This window comes from Ovis canadensis, chromosome 26, assembly GCF_042477335.2.
Source record: "Ovis canadensis isolate MfBH-ARS-UI-01 breed Bighorn chromosome 26, ARS-UI_OviCan_v2, whole genome shotgun sequence".
Lineage (NCBI taxonomy): Eukaryota > Metazoa > Chordata > Mammalia > Artiodactyla > Bovidae > Ovis > Ovis canadensis.
Window position 1 is genome coordinate 42,470,733 of NC_091270.1, and position 20,173 is coordinate 42,490,905.

The following is a 20,173-nucleotide window of genomic DNA, read 5'->3' on the forward strand; positions in this document are numbered from 1 at the left end:
GATTCCATCCCTGGGGTTGGGGAGATACCCTGGAGATGGGAACGGCAACCCACTCCAGTATGACTGTCTGGAATATTCCATGGAATTTAATCCATATCTTACATTATGCACAAAAGTTAACTTGGGGATTCCCTGGCTTTCCAGTGGTTGGGTCTCCATGCTTCCACTGCACGGGGTACGGGTTTGATCCCTGGGTGGAGAATTTAGATTCCCACCTGCTGCAACATGGCTAAAAAATAAAGATTCATTCTTAAAAAAAGAAAAACCTCAAAATTGATCACATGCTTATATACATAATGTATAATATTACAAAATTTGTAAAATAAAAAAATGGAGAAAATTTTTGAGACCTCGGATTCTATAATATGGTATTAAAAATAGGATTCACAAGAAAAAATTGATATACTGGGCTTTAGCAAAAGTAAAGGCTTTTATTCTTTGAAAGGCATTGAGAAGAAAATGAAAAGACTAGGCACAGAATGAGAAAATATTTGTACTCATACAGCTGATACAGGACTTGTATAAAGAACTCTCAAAATTCAAACAAGGTGGACTTCCCTGGAAGGTCAGTGGTGAAGAATCCACCTGCCAGTGCAGGAGAGTTTGATCCCTGGTCCAGGAAGATCCCAACTAAGCAGTGTGCCACCATTACTCAGCCTGTGCTCCAGAGCCCTGGGAGCCACAACTACTGAAGCCTGAGTGGCCTAGAGCCCGAGCTGCCCAAGAAAAGCCACCACAGTGAGAAGCCCTAGCACTGCACCTCGAGAGTAACCCATGCAGCAAAGAAAGCCCAGCACAGCCACAATCAATCAACAAGTAAAAGTCATAAAAAATTCAAACAAGGCAATCAAAACAATTGCAAATCAAAAATGGGAAAAGATTTGACACTTTACCTAAGTATATGAAAAGATACACAGCATTGCTAGTCATTAGGGAAATGCAGATTAAAACCATCTGAGATACCCCCTATATACCTATTCAAATGACACAAATTAGAAAAACTGATCATACCAAGTATTGGTGAGGATGTGGAGGACTTGCTGGTAGGAATGTAAAATGGAACAACAACTTTGGAAAACAGTTTGACAGTTTCTTAAAAAGTTAAATATGCACTTACCATATAATCCAGTCATTCCAATCTTAGATATTTGGGAAAGAGAAATGGAAGCTAGTGTACATGAAATACTGGAACACAACTTTGCACAGCAGCTTTACTTTTAATAGCTAAAGGCTGGACACAACTCAAATGTCAATGAACAGATTAATAAATTTAGATATTTAGTATATCCACACATTGAAATACTATTGAGCAGGTGTGGCAGGTTTAGGTGCATCTCATTGATTTGCTGAACATACTTCTCAGATGTAATTGTTTTGCTGGGATTCAGAAAACTGTAGTGGAGCAGACAGGCAGCAGATTACCAAACGACCACGACCTTTTTTTGGTGCAAGTTTGGGAAGTGCTTTGGAACTTCTTCTCAGTCTAACCACTGAGCTGGTTGTCACTGGCTGTCATATAAAATCCACTTTTCGTTGCCTAGAATAAGAGAAGGGCACGCATGCCAAGTCGCTTCAGTTATGTCTGACTCTTTGTGACGCTATGGACTGTAGCCGACCAGGCTCTCTGCCCATGGGATTTTCCAGGCAAGAATACTGGAGCATGTTGCCATGCCCTCCTCCAGGGGAACTTTCCGACTCAAGGATTGAACTCTCTTCTCCTGACGTTCCTGCATTGTAGGTCGATTCCCGCCCCCCGCAATATTTATTTATTTGTTAACTTTATTTGGCTTCACCAGGTCTTTGTTGTGGCATGAGGGATTTAGTTCCCTGACCAGGGACTGAACCTGGGTCCCATGCATTGGGAGCATACAGTCTTAGCCTCTGGACCACCAGGGAAGTCTGTGCAGGTGGTGCTTTACTGCTGAACCACCAGGCAAGGCCAGAATAAGAGAACATGACACTTAAAAATGACAATTTTTTGATTTTCAGTCAGCTCATGAGGAACTCATTCATTGAGCTTTTTCACCTTTCCAATTAGCTTCAAACGCCAAATGGCCAAAGAATGGTTGACGTTGAGTTCTTCAGCAACTTCTCATGTAAGAGGATAAACTTTGATGATTTCTCTCAATTGGTTGTTGTCAACTTCAGATGGCTGGCCACTATGCTCATCTTCAAGGCTCCAGTCTCTTTTGCAAAACTTTTCGATCACCGCTGCCCTGGATGTTTGTTAGCAGTTCCTGGGCCAGAAGCATTGTCGATGTTGCGGGTTGTCTTTGCTGCTTTCGACCCGTTTTGAGGTCAAATAAGAAAATTGCTCTAGTTTGCTTTTTGTCTAACATCACTCCCATAGTCTAAAATAAATATAAAATAAATAGCAAGTAAGACATTAGCAAAAAAAATGAAGGTAGAAATGCTCATTAAAATGATGTATAACAAACCACATTTATTTAAGAATGCATTACAATATCAAATGGCAAATTTCAACAATGCAAACACAATTATGTTTGCATCAACATAATATATTATTATATTATAATATATTATCTACAATAGGTAATTCCATAGAGACAAGTAGATTAGTAGCTAACAGGCCCCGTGGGAAGGGAAATTGGGATTAACTGCTAATAGGTACAGGGTTTCTTTTTAAGGGGATGAAAATGGTGATAAGTGGTGATAGTTGTGTAATATAATGAATATACGAAGACCAGTGATGTGTACACTTAGAGATAATGAATTTTATGTTGTGTGAAGTATACCTCAATTTTTTAAAATGTTATTTAAAAAACCTATGAGGAGTAAAAAAGGTGATGTTTAAAGAAGCAATTTGGGTAAAGCATAGTTGAGTAGAGTAAAATATTAATTTTAAAATTGTTTGTTTACATTAAATAAATAAATTTGGAAAACTATTCACTAAACTGTTAGCAACAGTTGCCCCGATGAGTGAGATTAGGGAGGAACTTAACATTCTAATTAATGCATTTAATAATAAGTAATCTATTGTATATATAATATATTTAGCACTATACTATATTATATCTATATATGTACAAATGACTTTTGTGATTGAGTAAAATCAAAGACTTTTCAAGGATTAAATAAGTGTGCTAGCAGCATTTACTATTAAATACGCAACATAGGATATCTTAAAAAATAATCTGGTTACTTTAAAATCATTCCTTCTTGTACAAATTTAGGCTTTTATATTGAAAGAGATGTTTTTATTTTTATACATAAGATGCAAGTTATATAGTGAGATATTTGTATATTAAAATGTTTTTAAAAGTCATAAAGTAGTTGCTATTATGCAGTAGAAATCTATCAAGCTTGAGAGTACTCATGAATATTTTACCATTAATTTTATTTCTCATGGTCAGTTCAGACTCCACTTAGGCTAATCTTTCCCCACCAAATTTGAGTATAAATATCAAAATTACCCCTCATTCAAAATGAGCCAAATAAGCCTGAGCATTTCATCCATGGCCGAGATGAGCTCTCTGTGGCTCAAACACCTCCATGTGCTGGGCAGCCTTGAGAGTGTGCCTCCTGGATCTCCTAATGCAGGAGGAGGGTGAACCAAAGGCCCCAGCTGCTGGGCTCTGACTCCCACCACTGGGTTCAAGCCAAGACCTCATTCCCCTGGACCGTTCCCAGAGACTGCTCACGGCAGGAATACCAAGGCAGGCCCATTTCTGAAAGACACAGGACTCCTCTGAAGGGCGCCTTTGGCTCGAGGTCTCCCTCTGGGTCTTGCCAACCTCCTTGGAACAGTGCTGCGGTCTAAGATGTTCCCTCTCTCATTCACACGGAGCAGCAATGAGCTGATGGCCTATCTCCTCTGTCTCCCGCAGCTCCCCATTTTCCCTCTGTAGTATTTGCCCCTTACAACTCTGATCCCATCTTAGCTTTTTAAAAAATATTTATTTATATTTATTTATTTGGCTGTACTGGATCTTAGCTGCTACATGCAGGATTTTAGTTTACATGCAAATTCTTAGTTGTGGCATGTGGGATCTAGTTCTCTGACCAGGAATTGAACCCCAGTCCTCTGCACTGGGAGCAGAGTCTTCCCTGGACCACCATGGAAATCCGCATCTTAGTTTTGCTTCTTGGATGACCTCGATTGATACAAGCAGAACCAAGACTAACATTTGAGACTGGCCCACCAATCAGGCAGAGGGCAAAAAGGATGATAACCTGGTTGATAGCTGGGGCCCGGGTAGGCCCTGGTGTAAGGTGCGTGCGTGGTAGGTCACTTCAGTCATGTCTGACTCTTTGTAACCCTATGGACTGCAGCCCGCCAGGCTCCTCTGTCCATGGGTTTCTCCAGGCAAGAATACTGGAGTGGGTTGCCATGCCCTCCTGCAGGGGATCTTCCCAACCCAGGGATTGAACCCACGTCTCTTACATCTCCTGCATTGGCAGGCGGGTTCTTTACCACCACCTGGGGTGCCCCTGGTGTAAGGTGGGTGACTGTCGAATGCTAAAGATTTCATTGATAAAATCTGGGAGAAGGTCTTGGAGGAGGCAAACATGATGTGACATCCAAACATTTGAAAGCTATGGAGAGAACAATGGACTCGAAGACAGCTGAGCTGTCTGATTAATGCTAAGCTGTACTGATGGCAGCAGAGGGATAATGAGGGGCTCAGAGCCATTAACGAGCAATTAATGACTAAGTGTGAGAGCCAGAGGGTCTCTTTGGTGGCTTCCAAAGAGGCCCTTACCTCCTCCAGAATGTTGGAGGCCAAAGTTGAACAGGCCAAAAATCAAATAAAAAAATTTAAAGCTTATTGCGCGTGTCCACAGGGCTTAGTTTTTATTTATTTGGCCATGGCAGGTCTCAGTTGTGGCATGCGAGAACTTCACCGCAGCGCGAGCTTAGTGGCCCTGTGGCATGTGGGATGTTTGTTCTCCGTCCAGGGATTGACCCTCCATTCCCTGCATTGACAGGCAGATTCTAGACTATTGGACCACCAGGGAAGTCCCCCAAAGATGAAATAAAATCGCGGAGATCCCTAGATATTCGCATACTCAGCTGAGATAGATCTGCGATACCAAGATCAGAGTCGGGGAAAAGCCTAGAGCCCTGAAACCTGGGAGGAGAACATGTAGGTAGATCCCCCGAGTGCGTTGAGTCTGCAGGACTACCTCCGCCCCCATCATTTAGGTTTGGAGAGCTGTCCATCCTTTCCTGGGAAGAGTGAGTACTTCCATCACAACGGAAGGTGCTCCAGAAACGTCTCCCTCAGGGAGGAACCCAGGCTCCCCTCAGTAGCTGCTCTCACCTCCTCCTGTCTGATGACCAAGGTTCACTCCCAGCATCTCTTGGGTGGTTATGTTGCTGGCCAAAATTGGCTTTCTCTGCCCACCGATGTGGAATAAAACATACGGAGACAGAGTTTGGAGGAAATAGATGGCTTTAATTCCCAGCTGGCGGAAAGGGGAACATAGTAGGCTCATGCCTCAAGAACTGTTGTCCCCCTTCCCCCTGAGGGGTCTAGGGGCTTCTACAGATGAGGGCTCGAAGTCAGTAGTCGGTAATGAGGAACCAAGGTGTTACGATCTTGACCTCTTTCTCAAAGACAGTCACAGGCTGACGTCATAGCCCAGTCGTCGAGTCAGGCAGTTTGGGTGGCTCTGTGTCCTTCTTTCTGATACATAACTACAAGAGGAAGGGTGTTGGAAGGGTAAACACCAGATAGGGGATGTATTTAGCACAGAGTCAGAGGAAAATGGGTGTGAAGCGTAGCTCCTGCAGAGTTAGAGGGCAGAAAAGCAAATTTCGTTATAGACATTCAGAGTTAGGAGTGGTTAAAGTTAAAAACAAACTATGAATGTTCACGGTTTTCTTTATCTTCTTTGTTCTCAAGAATGGGAAAGAAGAAAACCTCATTCCTCTTTTTTTTTTTTTTTAAATCCTTTTCACTGCAACAGATACATGTTAGGAATGATTAAGATGCAAGGAGGGAATTCCCTGATGGCCCAATGGCTAAGATTTCTTCACTCCCAATGCAGGTGGTGTGGGTTGATCCCTGTTTAGGGAACTAGATCCCACATGCAGCATCTAATGCTCAATGCAGCCATATAAATACGTATTCTAAAAAAAGGAAGGAGACCATACCCCAGAAGAACTGAGAGAATTAGCTGGTATGTAAAAGCAGGAGCAGAGGTGTACCCCCGGGGCTGTATTTTGAGGGTGATTGGTAAGGGGCTTAAATGTAACTTTCTCGGGACCGGAAATTCAACACGTTTGCGAGGACCCCAGGGAATGGGGCAAATTCACTGCCAGGGTGGTTCTTGGAAGTTTGGGCAAAGCAATGACAGCACTCAGTGAAGTGGAAATTTCCAAGTTGCACTCAGGAGGAAAGGATTCCACAGCAGGTCCAGGCTGCGGTGCCACGATGCAGCTCATTGGTCCAGGGGATCAGAGGAAGGAATAAGGAGGCTGAAGGAAGTGGGTACGCCAGCCTGCACCCCCTGGAACATGCAGACTCCTGCCTCTTCGGTGACGTTTTTAGGGGGTTCAACGATCAAGAGCGTGCCAGGATATCTCCTCAAAGTAAAAGGCATATGGGTACATCTTGCGTTCCCACTACATAAGGAAGCCCCATCCACTTACGTAGCTTTTTTGGTGGTTCAGGAGACAACACACTCCGCAGATGAAAATGTGGCTCTGGCCCATAGATAAACTGCTTAGATAAACGCCAGCTTTGAGAGAGCAGAGCAGGAAATGCTCTATGGCAGGTACGGCAGCACTGCTTGCGTGGTCCTCGGGTGAACCCGAGGCTTTGGAACTGTCAGTGTTGGAGAAAGATGCAGGGGGAAAGAGAACTCAAGCCACCACTGGCTGCCTCAGAACTGACGTGATGGAACGGGGTGGCCATGGTAAAGAGACAACTAACCAGGGGACCCACTTCACCCTGAAGGAGGTGGATGGAGTTGGCCTACGGCATGAACATCACACCATCTAGAAGAAGGCAGCTTCGCAGAATGCAGAAAGGCTTCTAAAGGCACAGGTGAAGTGCCCGCTTGAGGCAATCCTCTGCAGGCATATGGTACAGTAGGGCCTCCCAGGTGGCCCTACTTTACAAAGAATCTGCCTGACAATGCAGGAGACCTAAGAGACGCAGGTTCGGTTCCTGGATGGGGAAGATTCCCTGGAGGAGGGAATGGCAACTCACTCCAGTATTCTTGCTTGGAGAATCCAATGGACAGAGGGCTCTAGTCCATAGGGTCTGACTCGACTGAAGTGACTTAGAAGCCTGGATGAGAATCAGGAGTCCTAGCCACCAGGCCGGCAAGGGCTAGAGGCTAGAAGCTATTTCCCCCTGATCTTTGCCCCCAGTGAAAAATATACTTCTCATGGAGGCAAAAGCTGCAAATGCAGGTATGAAGTTTATTAGTAGAGACACAGCACAAGTGGGAGAGCACACAGAGAAACAGTTTATTTAGCTAGGACAGAAGCAAGGCAGAGATGGACACCTGGAGAAAAAGAGTGTGGGCATCCCCTCTAGTGAAGAGGAGCGCAGTAAAGAGGCAGGTAGTCACTTATATAGGGCAGTTCTTCAGGTGTGTGTTTACCTTTAGCCAATTATCTGGTTTCTTTTCCCACACCTGACCTACCCCTAGGACCCTCCTCAACATGCCATGCCTGCACAACTTTTTTCCAAGATCAGTTCCAGCCCAGAGACTTATGGGATCACATTTTGACCCTCCAAAAGGAAGGTACGTGTGAAATGTCTTATTGCCCCAAGGATGGGACTATATGACCTTCTGAACATTTAGTCAAACAAGGTTTAGCCCCGTTCTCCTCCGGCCATGACTGTTGCCTTAAGGTGTCCACAGGAGACAAAGCCTGTTATCCTTGTTTCAGCTGTTACTTCCATTTCAGAGAGCAAACAGGAGGCTGGCCATAAACGTCTAACCTGGAGTTTACCTACCTCCTGTTTCAGGAAATGCAAACAGGAGGGCAGTTGTGAATGCTTAGCCTGGGGCCCATCTAAGTCCCTCAGAATCAAAGGCCCCCATATAGCAGCTGGGCACTCAATAGGACGAATCCACGAATCTTCCTGGGAAGAAGTGGGAATCGAGGGGTGGAAGCAGGAAAACTGTAGGGGAGGAAAACTTCTCCTTTCTTCCCTCCTAGGGAACCAAAAAGCTGTCTGGTCATATCTGGTTCTTTTCTAATCACAGCCTTGGTAATATAACCAGTGTTTCCATCTGTGTCCTGTTATAACGAGAACAGATTCTTTTCAACTATGTAAACAATTATTGTGCCATAAAAATAAGAATGCTCACTAAGAGTTTTTGGATTCTGAAGAAATTGGGTCTGGAGAAAAAGATAAATATTTTTCATCTCTGTTCACAAAGGTGTATTTTCCCAAATCTCTGATTAATTAAGAGAAAAATATCCTTAAATCTGGGAAAACAAAATATAAAAGAATCAAAAATATTTCAAATACTGGGACTTCCCCCACGGCCCAGTGGTTAAGCCTCTACGTTTCCACTGCAGAGGGCCCAGGGTTCAATCCCTGGCCAGGGAACGAAAGTTCCACATACTGCTGGGTGCAGCCAAAAAGAAAAAAATAGAAAAGAAATTTTTGAAAAAAAAAAATTCAAATAAATAAAACCATGACAATTATAATCATCCTCATTGGTTCATGCAGCCCCATGTAATTAATTCTTCTTCATCTTGATCCTCTTTTAGCAGTTTTACAAAGCCATTTGTTTCTCCATTCTGTAAATTCTCACTGAATTCACCAGTAGGAAAATTATTAGTAATCTGTATTCCAGAGTATTTGTCCTTTTCGTGAGGTTCTCTGAAGATGAAACACTTTTGCAAAAACATCAGAGTAAAACAATAGCTTGTGTAAATAAAAGACTTTAACATGACCTTGGGTAAAAATCTGATGAGAGCTCTCATTTCGATGTTGTTGAAAGCACGTTTGGCTATTTCCATGACATACATCTTAGGATAACAGCTAGAATTACAAGTGATGACATTATATTAGGACATATCAGATTTCTAGGAACTTCATAAAATTTCTGGAACACTTATACACCTCTACAAGTAAAACATAAAGCAGGCTTAGTATTAACTCCTTATTTGATAATGTTTCCCATGTACCAACACATAAAATAAAGCTTATTAGTTTAACCCCTCCATGTAGTTTAACATATCAAATAAAGTTAATTAGTTTAACCCCTCCCTCTCTCTCTTTTTTTTTTTTCCACAAGGAGAGGGAGCAAATTTTGTTTTTGAGATGTTCCAGAGTCTCCTGGAAGTAAATCCCTGTAGTTTGAGGTCAGAAAAACTTCATTTAGAATTTAACTGGGGGGAGGGGGAGTGTGGGAAGTTTGCTAAGGTTTTTTTTATAAAAAAGTTTTAAAACACTTAAATGGATGGGTTCATTGATTACTGTGAAACAATACTTTATTACCCATTTAACCAAAGTGACAGAGACAAAATCAGAAAGTTACATAGTTGTCAAAAAACCTTAGCTCTTTTAATGGAGAAGACTTGGTTTTAGATAATCAAAGACCTGATAAAGACAATGTGAAGCACAGTCAATTTTTTCAGTAAGACAAAATCTTTGCTTTTCAAGCAGATTACTTAAAAGGTAAAGAAAACCTTTCTAATCTTATCAAGAGCTGACCAGGGGTCCAAGAAAACGTTGAGTTTTTAGTAGATGAAAGAAAATTAAGTTTTAGCTTTATGTAAGCATAAGTACACTATTTAAAATCTATGATAATAAATTTATTACATTTTTAGACAGCTTGAGTTACACGAAGTAAAATGCCCTTTCTTTCTCTCCTGCCAAGTTTTTCTATCAACTTAGTTTGTCCTTTACTTTCCTCTTTCTCATTCAGAAATAACCAGTTTGACTTTGGGGCAAATTAATTTCTTTCATCTTTACAAAAATGCACCTCCATACCTCATACCTTTCTTACCCCCAAACACATCCTATTTCCTTTGCATACAGAGTTGCTTCCCTTATTATTTCTAGTATGTGCGTTAGTCGCTCAGCTATGTCTCTTTGCAGCCCATGACTATTATTAATACATCTTATCCCTTAAAACCTTAATTTCTATTGAAAACTAAGAAATAAGCAACTGTGAACTGTGCTACAAAAACATTCTTTACACTGACAAATTTGTGAATGCATTTCATAATTTCTAGATGCATATACTTTCTCATAGTATAATTTTTCAATGTGGAACAAGACATGTTTACTAATGAGTCCAAGTCTCTTTTGTTTGGGCTTCCCTCATAGCTCAGTTGGTAAAGAATTTGCCTGCAGTGCAGGAGACCCGGGTTAAATTCCTAGGTTGGGAAAATCCCCTGGAGGAGGAAATGGAATCCACTGCAGTATTCTTGCCTGGAAAATCCCACGGACAGAGGAGCCTGGTGGGCTACAGTCCATGGGGTTGCAAGAGTCGGACACGACTTAGCGACTAAACTACCACCATGAACTTTTGTTTCTCTGTAATAGGCAACCAAAACCAAAAATCATGTTTAACATAATTAATGTACCTCTGTTTTATCTTACCTGGAAGTGATCTAGATATTCAATAATTTCTAGCATTTAACTTAGCAAAACTACATTATCATAGAGATTTGGGAAACTATTTCAGTAGACATACCATAAAACACTTATTGTTGAAAACTTCACTTAAAATTTTTAATCCTACTTCCATTTATTTAATTTACTTGCTCCCACCAATCTTCCTACTAATCAAACTTGTTCCCACCAATCAAAACAGTTTTTGATCAAACTTGTTCCCATCAATTAAAACAATTTCCACCAATCAAAACTTGTTCCCACCACTACCTTCATGAGACAACAAAGCACTAGTCATCACCTTAAGTTATTTTTTTGCTGATAAATTTGACAACAGAGTTAATATGAACTTTCAGTAAACCTAGGCAGAATAAAAGTATTATATTTAATGATGACTGTAAAAATATGCCCATTTTTATAAACTAAACAAGGTAACTTTTATTTAACAAAATTTATTCTAGATCATGTGAACTTGAAAACATTTGGGTTAGTTTGTATATTTCTGAGGATATACTTAAATTATATAGCACTTCATTGTCTTTAAGCCAGTTAAACAGAACTCTTCAGAAATTAATTTTGGCAATACCCTTCAGAGGTAGAAAAATATCCCATATATAAAACCTATATCCATAGATACAAAAACATATAGACAGACACAGAGACCCTATAGCTTTCATTCCCAAATTTTAGCTATGAATCAGGTCCAACAATATAAAACTCACTAGTTTCTAAATAACAGTTGGAATATGTTAAGATTACCCACTCAGATGACTAAAGCTTTTACTATTTGTGGACAAGACTTTTAAGATTTGGATTTTCCCATGACAAATCCTGTAGTAGCTAGGGACCAGAGTTTGGGCAAAGGAGACTTTATGGCAGTGTGCCTATTTCAAATCCTTTTTTCCCCCTTCTGTCTCAGGTGTTCGTGTGCAATGTTTTAATTATCTCCTGGGGTGTTTATATTTCACAGACATGGTAAGATAGATGTCTTCAATGCATAGAGAGAATGTAAGTTTTCTTTTCTTCTTTTTTTTTTTTTTCTTAGAGTTTTGGAGTCATCAGAAGTCGAGAGTAAATCCTATTTAAAAATTTCCTTCTTTTCCTTATGTGCAGGACAACTGGACTTCCAATGTCCTATTTTTTTTTTAAATTTTATAATATGTGCAGATGTCTGAATGCAAAAAAGAAAGGGTCTGAGTGGACTTCGTGCTATTCTCAGAGTTGGACTTTTGTTTCTCTAAAGATTCAGTTGGCAATTCAAGGATTTTTTATTTTAACTTCTGTTTTCTCTTGCATTCCTGCAAGCTATCTTCAACTGGGTGGCTGCTTTCATGACCATGATAACAGTTTGACTTGCCCACTCAACCACACTATTTTGAATTTGTCTTTTTATACTTTGGAGAAAATTTCCTACTATAGCAGAAACGAAAAGATTTCTATGTTCTGGAGCTTCACGGTTTAGTGCAGTACGCCTTTGAATGGTCTGTACAAAGCATTCAACAAAGACTTTTGGATGTTCTTTCTGAGCACATAATTCAACCTTAGACCAGCTCACCTTAGGGGGGAAAGCCTTTTTTATGGCTTCTATTAGCCCCTGAACCTCTAGCTGATCCATTTCCTGATAATTTGTAGGAAGGCCTGGGAGAAACTTTGGTCATCGGTCTCCTCTGTGAAAGGGCTTTTGAATGACCACTAATTTTTCTAATTCCCCTAAGTTTGGTAGGATCTTCTGAAACTGGAGGTAAAAGGGCTTTATAATTTAAAAGGTCTGTCACTGTCCAACCAGGGTATATAAATTCTTGATGGTGGGGGGTCAAAGATACATCCGTAAAGGATATTGCATGGAAAGGACTGATGCTTGCAGAACCAGATTTAGAGCCCAAGAGGGCAGGAGCTGTACAAGACAGCAAAAGCAAGCTTTACTGATCTTCCCAGGTGCTTTTACTTAATTCACTTTCTGATTTTAAGCATTTACACTTGGCGCCTGAATACCCTGGGTGTAAAGAGCAGGCTGAAGGGCTACCTATAAATCTTGTAGAGAAAGGAAATTAACAGACAGCTGGGTGTTTAAGGGATTTTCTGGGGAAGATGGCGTAGTTTTGAGAATTTGCTAATAGATGATGCTGGAATTTATTTTGGATGTCAACTTTGATTTTTGTTCTAAATCTAATTTCTGTTCTTTCAGCTTGTGAAGGGATTCCCTCAAGTTAGCCTTTATAGTCTTTTCTGAACTCTTTTTAATTTGGTCTTTCCATAAGTAATTGTTGAGGATGAGCACTCTCAAAATCTTTTTTTCTTTCAAATATAGCCAATTCAAAGGATTCATCAGCCTGTCATTGATGAGCAGGATCTTACAGTAATCTCCATAGTGACTCAAACCAATAAGCCTTTTTATAGCTCAACCATGAACACAAGAGCCGTCCCAAAGGAGAGTGCAAAACATGCAGTCCTTGCAAGATCCAGAAAACTCCTTCCCAGACTTAGCCCAAGAAATCTAAAACCTCCCTTGTCATAGGCAGTAAGACAGATGGAGACCAAACAGGGTCTTGAGTCTCGCATGAGAATGTGAGACATCCGATCACAAAGCTGCTACTCTGTGACCCTGGACAGGAGCTACTGGAATGGGGCTTTTCCAGAAACAACAAGACAATGAAGGGTGAAATGACCACGGTCCCGTCAACTACAAATTGGCACTTGCCATCTACCTCTACAAGGATTAAATTATGAATCCACTGCCACGGCTGGTCTTCAACACCCCCTGAAAGGAGTTGATGGTGAAGATCAGGAATAAGGCACTCTGTGCTCTGGGAAAAACCACTGAAGACTGGTTGTCTTCAGATAGATATTTTCAGGAGATGATTTTATGAGCCCAGTTCTTGCATCTCCTCGTATCTAGAGAAGCACTAAAATCCTTTGTGGTGACATGTGCTCCTTATGATTAGCAGTGACATCCATGAGACTAGCAGAAACTTGTGCAAAAAAAAAAAAAAGTGCTTGATTGCACTTATATACTCCCTCTTCACCAAAATCTCGTGTATACTGACCTCCCACCACCTCTTTGGAGCAGTTTCTAAGAGCTATAGTCCTCATTTACTCCCAAATAAAACTTAACTCACAACTCTGACACTGTGGTTTTTTTTAAAGCTGACAGTCCCTTTGGGTCTGGGACCCCTTCTGACAAATTCCCCTTTGAGTTGGCACAACGAGAACGCTGCTTGCAACCTTGTGTCTCAGAATCCCAGTGTGTTTGGCCACCAAAGCCAAGCCAGCACCGCACCTTCCAGCTGATGGAGACCAGAAAGTATATCCTCATTGGTCACAAAGCCAAGCTCTCAGGACAGAGACCAAAATGAAAGGAAAATCTCTGGTTTTTATAGAGGTGACCCACAGCCAAGTTTGTCTAAGTAGATGCTGGTCGGATGCCACCTGTGAACTCACCCGCCCATGAGGCCGCCTTGAGTAACAGACTTATAGGACCTACACCTGTGTTCCACTCTATGGTTTTCCTCCTTACAACAAACGACACAAAAGAGAGAAAAGAAAACAGTGGCCATCTCTGGGGAGGAAAGGGATCCATAGAAATCAGGTGTACCCATCACAAATCTCAACCAGAGTTGCTGGACCCAAGTAACCAATTCACACAAATATTTTCTCCTGCTCATCTAAATTTAAGAGAATGAAAACGACTCTCACATGCTCACTTCCAACACACCCTTAGGCACAGATCCAGGAGACTGATGTGTTAAGAATTCTTACCTTCTGCCGGCATTTTTCAGAGGTCCCAGGATCTCTCAGTAGGCCCAGAGCAAATACAACCAGTCTGTGGAGAGTCCCACATTGGGCACCAAAACTTGCTGTTCAGTCGCGTCCAACTGTTTGTGACCTCATGGACTGCAGCACGCCAGGCTTCCCTGTCCTTCACTATCTCCCGGAGTTTGCTCAAGCTCGTCCATTGAGTGGGTAATGCCATCCAACCATTTCATTCTGTCTTCCCCTTCTCCTCCTGCCCTCAGTCTTTCTCAGGATCAGGGTCTTTAGGGAAAGAAAAACTTTCCCTTCTTCCCTTCCAGGTTCTTTGACTAGTCTGATAATTAAATTGACACAGGACAGATTAGCAGGAAAAAAAATGAACTGAATTTCATACATTTCAGAGTCCATAAAAATAGAAGACTCCAAAAAGTGACCAAAGCAGGTAACTTTTATTCCTTTTAAATAAAGAATCCATTTATGATAAATTGACTGAACAAAGGGGTTTGTACTTGGGGTAGCACATTACTGAAGAAGTGACAAGATATACAGCCTTTTGTGCCTTGAATTCCCTACTCTGATGATAAAGATGCCTGCTGTCTTGGTGCAGAGAGTAACTTCACATGAGATTGATTTCTTACTTTCAGGGGACAAAGGAGGATCAGAATGTCCTTTGTGTGCTGGCTGTTTTTTAAATAACTTTAATTCAAAATAATTCATATGCCAAAATGGTACATTTTGGGGGTGATGTACTCTGCTCTCTTTCATCATTACTGCCAGGGACCCACTGGGGAGTTTGTCTCCCTGTCCTCAAATTTCTGGACTCTGCAGAGTTGGAGGCTCTCCTCTCCAAATGAGGCACATTCCTGCCAAGAAACACAGCTAGGAGCCATTGAATTACAATGTAACTACAAGTTACAGCTGCTGTAGGGGGCACCCTGGATTCCTTTTGCTAAGGAACCAGCAGGTTGGAAGAGGAGTTGCCACCTGAGGACATAATTACAGATAATTGACTGATCAGTAGGAGATGGTGCTGCTTTAAACAAGGGGGCAAGGAGGGAGGAATTGTGTTAAGGAACCTACATGATCTACTCCAGCCACCTTTGGGTGCCCCCTTGCCCCACTGTATCTGCTCTCAAATGTCTGTAGCAACCACAACCTGAGAAAGGAATGCTGCTGGGTTTGATCTCAGGGCCACAACTGGAACGCATCCTGTTCCTCCATCATCCATTCTAAATTACCGCTCACCCCTGCTCTCACCTTGGCAGGAATCAGTGGCTTACCTGGTGGTATGATTCAAACCTTCACTCCCAAGTGGTCTGATCTCTTGGTAATCATACCTTTCTTAAGGCTGGGAGGATCACTTGAGCCTAGGAGTTATTGGCTGTAGTGAGCAATGCCGAGCCTGTGTCCACACTACGTTGGTCATCAATATGGTGACCTCCAGGGAGTGGGGGTCTTCCAGGTTGCCTAGGCAGGGTGAACCTGCCCAGGTCAGAAACAGAGGAGGTCAAAACTCCAGTGCTGATCAGTAGTGGGATCACGCCTGTGAATAGCCCTGCTCTCCAGCCTGGGCAACATAGCGAGACCCCCATCTCAAAAAAAAAAAAGAATAAAGAAGCAGATTTTCCTACGGAGAACTGCCAACCAGTTGATACAGATATTCTAATCTATCTAGAGTTCATTTCCTTCCTTTAAATAATCATTTTAAAAATTATAAAAATAATGATTACCACAAAATAATTTTAAAAGTATAAAAGCAAAATTTGAAGTCTACTTCTTGTGCAGTTTCCATTGAAGCAACACTATTTTCTGTTGGAAATTGTTTTCTCCGTTGGATATTGATGCTCAAGGTATGATTTTAATGATCTTGTTTGAAAGGACTCTCGTGTATTTACCCAGAATGAACTAACAAGACTGAATTTTTAAACACACAAAACTGAGGGCCAACTCTTTCATGCAGAGTCGTTTTTAATTTTCACAAGCCAATCTTTCATTAAGTCTTTTATAATGGCAAACACTATGCTTTACAAAAAGTACAAACTTCAGTTACTACTTAGAATATGAGAGATTGTTTAGGGAGAGTATGTGTAGTGCTGTGCTTACTGCATTTTAATTTTTATTTACTCTTATGAACTGTGACTTTTTTTTCTAATTACTTAGATTAAAAAAATTTTTTTTAACTTTCTATTTTGTATTGAGGTTTACCCGATTAACAATGTTATGATAGTTTCAGGTGAACAGAGAAAGGACTCAGTCATACATATACATGTATCCATTCTCCTGACTCATTTGTTTTTGTGTTAATTTCCCCCCTTATTTTATAGAAGTCTCCCCCTAGAGGGTAAGAAAAGTAACTGTAGTTTCGGTGTGAACTCAGTATGCACTTACTTCTGTAGTTTTAAAAAGAATGTGTGAAGACAAGTTTGAAATAATTTAGGTTATAGATTGACTTTATAAAAAAGAAGGTCAGAGAATTCCCTGGAAGTCCAGTTGTTAGGACTCTATACTTCCAGTGCAGGTAAGCATGGGGTTTGATCCCTCGTCAGGGAACTAGGATCCCCCCCACCGCCACACACACACACAAAACTGAAAAACTAAGAAGAAGATCAATATTATCATTTTCAAATTCAAAAAAATTCTTAATGAGAAAAACCAGTTCCCTAAGATGAGTGAGGTTAGGCTGTTAGTGTACACAAAATTTAGCTTTAACAATGTTCCTCAGTGGAAAACATTTGGATCTTTATTTAAGTTTTCATTCAAGAATTTACAAATGACACTTGAGCTTAAGATCTCCAAGGGAAATTATTGTTTAGGGAACAAAAAATGCAACTTAACAAAATAACGTTGATAAAACTGTAGAGGCAAATATAATTTTGTACCTTTTAAAAAACTTCAATGATGTTTTCATTCAATGAGGGAGGGACTACTTTATTTTCATAAACAACTAAACTTACAAAGTATAGTCATTGTATTACTTTTTAGTTATAAAAGGCAGGTGAGATTTTAAAAGTAATTTCATACTAAAAAAAGATGATAAAGAATTTATGAGAATAATTTTTTAGGTGGGACAGACAAACTATGGTCAACTGTAATTTTAAATATGGTTGACCATGGGAATAAAAATTAGAGATCTTTCCATGTAGATTAAAAAGTAGATTGCTTTTTCCAAAATCAACTTATTCTCTTATTCTTTCATAAAGTTAGAATTTTCTTTCAATTTACAGGTAAAATATTATCACAGAGATAAAAATACTCTAAAATTTTCATACATTTTTCTCTTTTTGATGAAAGAAAACCTGGAACTATTTTGTAGTACATTTATTAGTTGCCAGTTTTCAAGAGATGAAATCTTGTAAAGGTAGTTATAAAAATATACAGTAGAAATGTCTTTGGGGAGAGCCTGTGATTTAGTACATATCGCATTTGTTCAAGATAGTCATGGAGATGAGCCTTCCCTGGTGTCTCAGTAATAAAGAATCTGCCTGCCAATGCAAAAGGCATGGGTTTGATCCCTGGGTCAGGAAGATCCTCTGAAGGAGGGCATGGCAACCCACTCCAGTATCCTTGCCTGGAGAATCCCATGGACAGAGGAGCCTAGCAGGCTACATACAGTCCATGGGGTTGTACACAATTGAACACAACTTATTGACTAACATCAACCAAGTCATGGACATGCAAACCCAGTGTTCACATGGGCTCTGTTCTCTAAACTTCATTTCCTGACATTAGAAGTTAGACGTGATTTAATAAGTATTTGAAGCAAAATAACTGTAGCTTACACTTTTTATGTAATGAAGAGCCACAGTAGTATGGGAATGTCATTTCAGTCATGGACCCATTGGATTAGGTTAATAGGTTTGATCATCTTCTATTTGAGATCAATAATTGTTGCTTGAGGAGTTTTATAGATTTAGCTGGATCTTTTCTTTTTACTTATTTAAAATTAATTTATTTATTCTAATTGGAGGCTAATTACTTTACAATATTGTAGTGGTTTTTGCCATACATTGATATGAATCAGCCATGGGTGTACATGTGTCCCCCACCCTGAATGCCCCCTCCCACCTCCCTCCCCCGTGGTACATATACACAATGGAATATTACTCAGCTATTAAAAAGAATGCATTTGAATCAGTTCTAATGAGGTGGATGAAACGAGCCTATTACACAGAGTGAAGTAAGTCAGAAAGAAAAACACCGATACAGTATATTAACACACATATATAGATCTTTTCTTTTTAAATTTAAGGTTATCCTTGAGTTAGGAAAAATACCAAGCTCAGCATAAGAATTCACACTTTGCCATAATACTGAATTTATCTCTAGTTGAAGAGAGACAGCCCTCTGCCATCATGAAGAAAGGGAAGCAACTTCATTTGTCCTAACGCTGTGATTCTTAGTGCAAATACTAAAGTTAAAAATCCAGTGAACCCCCTGCACCCCTGCATGGAGTTATTTATTATGCCATTCTGGCACATGATATTGGCTTTGTTTTGGAAAGTTCCAATTTGATTTTTTTTTGGTCCTATTTCATACTCATGGGGAGCAACTTTAAATATCATTTAGGAATGGTCTTTACAATGTTTTTGCATTGTACTAAAGATTTTGAAGGCCTACTTGCTTCTATATAAATGTTATCTCATGGACCAGGTGATAAAATTTTATTAATAAAATATTAAAATAGATACTCAGAACAGTTGTGTTCTTCTCAACTTACTTATTTCCACATTTGATCAGTCTAAGTTTTATAGCTCTGATCTAAACTTGATTTTAGAAGCCAGGCCAACTGTATTTAAATTCTTGAAGATACCATAGATTTGGGGGCACAAATAACATAATACACACTTCTAGTAAGATCTACTTTGAGTTGATATGAGGGCTCAGGAGAACTAATCTGCTTTCTGAAAAATAACCGAGAATCCAAACTAATCACACATATAAATCAGTTTATTAGATTGTCAGTGATACTTTGAGACAAATTCAAGTTATTTTCATTGTACTTTATATAAACAGAGGAAGGGAGGAAAGTTTTAAACTTCAAGCTTTGTTCAGCATGTGTGCAGTTAGCATCCACAGAAGCACCATCGGATATGGAAGAATTAGCACCACAGAATTTTCGGACCTAACTGTTAACATGCATCACTGAAAAATTTGGAACATGAAAACTGAAGTAGTACGTGGTATGGTCTATTAGAAACAATACAAGGCAATTTATGACTCGTTTTCATACAGTACAATACAATCACCAATCAATGAGAACCTTTTAAGTACAATAAAGGACAAGAAACACTTTGTACCCTGTTAACACTAAAGCAGTTACAGATTTAAAAACATGTTTTCTTGGAAGAGGCGGTGGATTGAAATGATCCCTCCTCCTCAATTTTTAAATTCAGAGTTATATGGTTACATGATCTCTTAAGAAAGTATTTTCAAATCTGTATCTCTCTACCAATGCCAACAATTTTATTTTTTTTGAAAACAGAAAGGTTTGATGAATTAAAACAAGACAAACAAACAAACAAAATAGAGTCTAGAAGTACTCCAGTGTGGTGGAAGATATTCCACATCAGATCGGTTTGAAAAGGATGCCAATGGTGCTGACACTTGTCTTTCCTTCCGTGGAGGAATGTCAAGTACAGAAGCCTCGCATTCACGATGAACTTCGGTTCATTTCTTTCACCGAATGCCTTTATTCTGGAGTGTAACATGAGAGATTTATTCTTTATTCCTCTACTGTTTTTGTAGTGTCATGGGGCTGTTCCTTTTGCTGGATTTGACAACAGTGAAAAGGGTTGATATTCTCTCTGGATTTAGGGTAATTTGTGAGCTAAAGAAAAAATATTAATTTAAATTTAGCACAG

General features: G+C 40.1%; 1 protein-coding gene across 2 annotated transcripts in view; it reads right to left on the reverse strand.

Moving 5' to 3' along the window:
• Nucleotides 1–2,137: 2,137 nt before the first annotated feature.
• Nucleotides 2,138–20,173, reverse strand: part of PURG (purine rich element binding protein G) — a 57,554-nt gene continuing 39,518 nt past the window's right edge. Inside the window, exon 3 of one of the 2 annotated variants that reach the window (XM_069573347.1) lies at nt 2,138–2,351. In XM_069573347.1, coding sequence (XP_069429448.1) covers nt 2,172–2,351 — 180 coding nt within the window. In that variant the 3' untranslated portion in view covers nt 2,138–2,171. Of the gene's footprint in view, nt 2,352–19,238; nt 20,140–20,173 lie in introns of those variants that run through there. The other variant, XM_069573348.1, reaches the window with a different exon arrangement.